The following is a 4,096-nucleotide window of genomic DNA, read 5'->3' on the forward strand; positions in this document are numbered from 1 at the left end:
ATATTTTTAAAAATATTTGTGTATTGATATATCAATTTTTTGTAAAATTAAGATTAATTTGAGATAATTTATAATATTAAGGGTTAATTTTCTTTTAAATTTATAATTAAATTAAGATAATATATAAAAGTTGAAAACTGAATTTATTATTATACTAATTTTTAATTACAACCTCAGCTTTTCACCAAATTAAATTAATTAAGTGAAAGTTTTGAAAGTATTATCCTAACAAAAGAAATCTAGATGACTTGTAATGTACTTTTCCCTAGATTATATAAATATAAATATAAATATAAATAATTCCTGCTTAAAGGTATTTGAAAATTAAATTAAAAAATATTAAAATTGAAAGAGTATTTTTCATTTTAATTTGGATGGAAGAGTGAAGTGGGCATCTGAAACACATCATAATTTTGTAGATAAAAGAACAGTGAACACACTTCAATTCATTCCCCAAAGTAGCACCTGACATAATCATTTCCAATTTTCCATTTTTCATTTTCTTCCAACACAAAAACTCCATTGTTGCAAACTGGAATTTTATGGAAACTGAGTCTCTCCCTTTTCTTTTTCTCTTCTTTTGGCTCTGGAATTTGAAAAAACGAAAAAGAGAAAAACAGGATGAGTACTGAAGCAGCTAAAAGAAGCACCACCGGAGCTCTGACGGTGAAACAACAGAAAATTGATGAATTGAAGCCTTCTCCAGTGCTTACTGCAGAACCCAAAAAAGTTATTATCAAAAGCGCCGACATGAAAGACGACATGCAAAAAGAGGCCGTCGATATAGCCATTTCCGTTAGCTCTTTTTCTCTACCTTACAAGATTCCTAATTTTTATGGCTTTTTTATTGGAATTAGTTTCTGGGTTTTCTTCGTTTGATCTTGATTTGTTAGTAAATACTGTAAATTTGCTAACTTTGAGTGGTTTTTCCTTCTGGGGGTTTTGACTAGACTTTCGAGAAGAACAATGTAGAGAAAGATGTAGCAGAGTACATTAAGAAAGAATTCGACAAGAAACATGGACCTACTTGGCATTGCATTGTTGGTCGCAATTTTGGTAAACCCAAATTTCCATTAAATTCAATTTTCATAGAAAATATAGTCCAAGATATATGTTATTTTTAAGTGATGCTGTTGTTTTTACTTGAAAGCAAGCATATCATAGCTTATATGAGCTATCATTTCCATCGTGCGTTAACCTATCATAACTGCCATTGATGTTAGATTGGATTGTCTTAAGCTTAGACCTTATGATTTTTCAGTGTGATTCATCAATGTGCTTAATTACCTGTTTGAAACCTTCTCAGGAAATAGCTATAATGGCAATTGTTCTTGTTTGTTTTATATTTAGTTCATGCCATTAAGGTTGGACCTCTATTCAAGGTTTGAGCTTGGAACTTTCGGTTTCGAGGTCTTAAGCTTAAAACTCCAATCTATGTTGGATGCTCATTACTAAAGAAACACGTTATATAAGTCGATCGTGTATTACATACTTAGGAACATGTAACACTACTATATTAGATACTAATTCGAGTAGAAGTTGGGTCGTTTGGTGTAAGGAAGTAGGATCTATACCGGCATTTCCCTTCTTCAAAAACTCTTATGGATGCAATTTTTATTCACCATATACGATTATGTTTGATCACGCGGCCTGCTTGCTCCTGGTTTTGTGGTTTATATGCTATAACTAGACATTCCTAATTGGTGGAGACAACCTAAGATAAATTACTGATAATTATTAGTTGGATTAATCCTTTGAATGTCGTTTGAATGCAGGTTCGTACGTAACCCACGAGACGAACCACTTTGTTTATTTCTATTTGGATCAGAAAGCAGTTTTGCTCTTCAAATCTGGTTAATCATGGAGAGATGAGAGGCTTCTACTTAAACTACCTGTTGCGGTTAGCAAACTGTATGTACTAGTCCAAGCACATGCTTGTATGTCCTAAAACTCATCTGCCTGCCTTGTAAAAATAATTTTATCAAACACACACCCGAGTTGATATTTTAAGAAAGATTATTTCTTTTTTACTGTATGAATAATTTTAGAACATTTATTAAAATTAACATCAATAATATTAAAAAAAAAAAAGAAGAAGAAAAACTGACCCTATTTAATATGGATTCGTCTCATTGAAAACAAATAGCTGTCACCAGTGTTAAATTATCGATGTGCCTGCATCAAAACAAATTTGTAAATATTGTTACTAAATATCTTCTTGTTGTTGTTGTTGTGAAAATGGTATTTAATTATAAACACTAACTAAATGATCCCAAAAAAAAAAAATGGACAAGTGAAAGAAATAAAGAAAAAGAAAATTAATGATCCTTAATGGCAAGTAGTAATTTGTTTATTCTTTATAGATTACTAATTCTTCATTCCCTCCAGAATAATACCAGTAAAATGCAGTCCAGATAAAACAATATTTTCAATTACTATGAAATGTTTTGTCGTTTTGAAACACAACAAACCTGCAATAAAATCATAAAACTCTTTGGAATTTTACTAATTTTATTTTATTTTATTAAAAATGCCAAATTTAAACATAGTTAAATCAATTGATTTATGTAGTTGTAATTTTAAAATATAATAGAATCCATGTATTTTATTAAAAAATGAATCAAACTGTAAAATACCATGAATGGTCTCCATTATTGTTTTGTTTTTTTTAATATTTATTTTAGTTATCCTAAATGTTAAATGAGAAGGGAATAAAGCAAAACCATGGGCTCCTCTACCAATCCCATATATGTTTAAGGCAAAAATAGTTAAAAGACAAGGAAAAGCTCTTTTGGCTTCATTCCAGAATGCAAAACGACAGCGCATGGCACCGTCATTACAAAATTAGCCAAGCCTACACTGGAAAAATACAATTGAAATTAACCAAAATGAAAAAAAAAGGTTTTCCAGTTCTTGGCAGCTGCATAGGTTTCTCAATAAGCTTTGCGATGATGGCGAGAGCCTGAAGAAGAAGAAGGTGAAGGTGTTGAAGGTTTAATTTTCATGGAAGCCAAACAGCAATTTTCTTTCTTCAAACTCTCTTCTTCATCCATGAAAATTTGCCTGCACCTACACTCCACGCTACAAAAACCCCTATCCCCCCTACCAACAATCACAACAACAACAAAAGAAAAACCATGAATCAATCATACAGAAAGAAACAGTCGACAAAAAAAGAAAAAGGAAAAAAAAAACATACTTGTACATGTAGATGTCTTTTCCAGGCAAAAGTTTTTGTTTGCAAAGGAAGCATTGTTCAAGAAAGGAAGGAACCATGTGAGAAGTGGTGGTAGGAGGAGACAACCTAGAAGAGCTCGAAGAAGATGAAGAAACTTTGCTGCTGGTGTTGATTAACATGGTTGTTTTGCTAATAAGTTGCGGGGTTTTTTTACTGAATATGTTATGGTTACCACTCTTTTGATTCTCCAAAACTACACTCAGTCCCACCATCTTTTCATTCCTTTTTGGGAGAGTGATGGGGTTTGTTTGGATGAGAGGAAAATATAAATCGAAAGAAGGGAGTTATAAAGAGCGGAGGGAAGAGGAGGGGGTTGATACAGCAGTAGCAGTAAGAAAGGACGATTTGTGTAGCCAAGGATTTGACTTTGTACTGCTTATTCTTTAACTGCCACGCATCCCACTTATTATCCCTTTCATTTCAAGTTTCTTTTCTTTTCTTTCTTTCTCATTATCCATATTTTTAACCTTTTCTTTATTTTACTTAATTCCATTGCACATTATGAGTTAATTTTGGGTGCAGCATCCTCTGTTGTAGACATCCAGTTGAAATGTTAATGAAAAATAATCATTTTATATAATAAACAGGTGAAAGTAGAATTCTTTTGGAGGAGAAGAAATTAAATTTTATATTTTTAAGATAGTTAAAATATAATTTTATTATTGTATTCAAGTCTTGAAAATGATTAAACTAAAATTTCATTATTTTAGAGGTTAAACTATAATTTTGCTATTATTAAGTTATACCTTTATAAATTTTGAAGGGGCTAAAATAGAAACTAGGACCCTTACCTCCTGCCCCTTTCTTCACTTTAACAATAAATGTTAACTTTATTACAATTTGATTCTTTTTATTAAT

The 4,096-nt window shown here is 31.2% G+C and overlaps 2 protein-coding genes across 2 annotated transcripts; one reads left to right on the top strand and one right to left on the bottom strand.

The window, feature by feature from the left end:
• Positions 1-378: 378 nt before the first annotated feature.
• Positions 379-2,042, top strand: LOC108487806 (uncharacterized). The gene is made up of 3 exons (XM_017792159.2): positions 379-795; positions 951-1,056; positions 1,776-2,042. Exons 1-3 carry the CDS (start codon positions 622-624, stop codon positions 1,856-1,858), a joined length of 363 nt encoding a protein of 120 aa, XP_017647648.1. The 5' UTR covers positions 379-621; the 3' UTR covers positions 1,859-2,042.
• A 726-nt stretch (positions 2,043-2,768) lies between these two features.
• On the bottom strand, positions 2,769-3,648 carry LOC108488470 (FCS-Like Zinc finger 15-like). Its single transcript, XM_017792747.2, has 2 exons — positions 3,200-3,648; positions 2,769-3,102 (listed from the first exon to the last, which is right to left on the bottom strand). Exons 1-2 carry the CDS (start codon positions 3,448-3,450, stop codon positions 2,934-2,936), a joined length of 420 nt encoding a protein of 139 aa, XP_017648236.1. The 5' UTR covers positions 3,451-3,648; the 3' UTR covers positions 2,769-2,933.
• Positions 3,649-4,096: the final 448 nt, after the last annotated feature.

Source organism: Gossypium arboreum, chromosome 10 (assembly GCF_025698485.1).
Source record: "Gossypium arboreum isolate Shixiya-1 chromosome 10, ASM2569848v2, whole genome shotgun sequence".
NCBI classification, from domain to species: Eukaryota; Viridiplantae; Streptophyta; class Magnoliopsida; order Malvales; family Malvaceae; genus Gossypium; species Gossypium arboreum.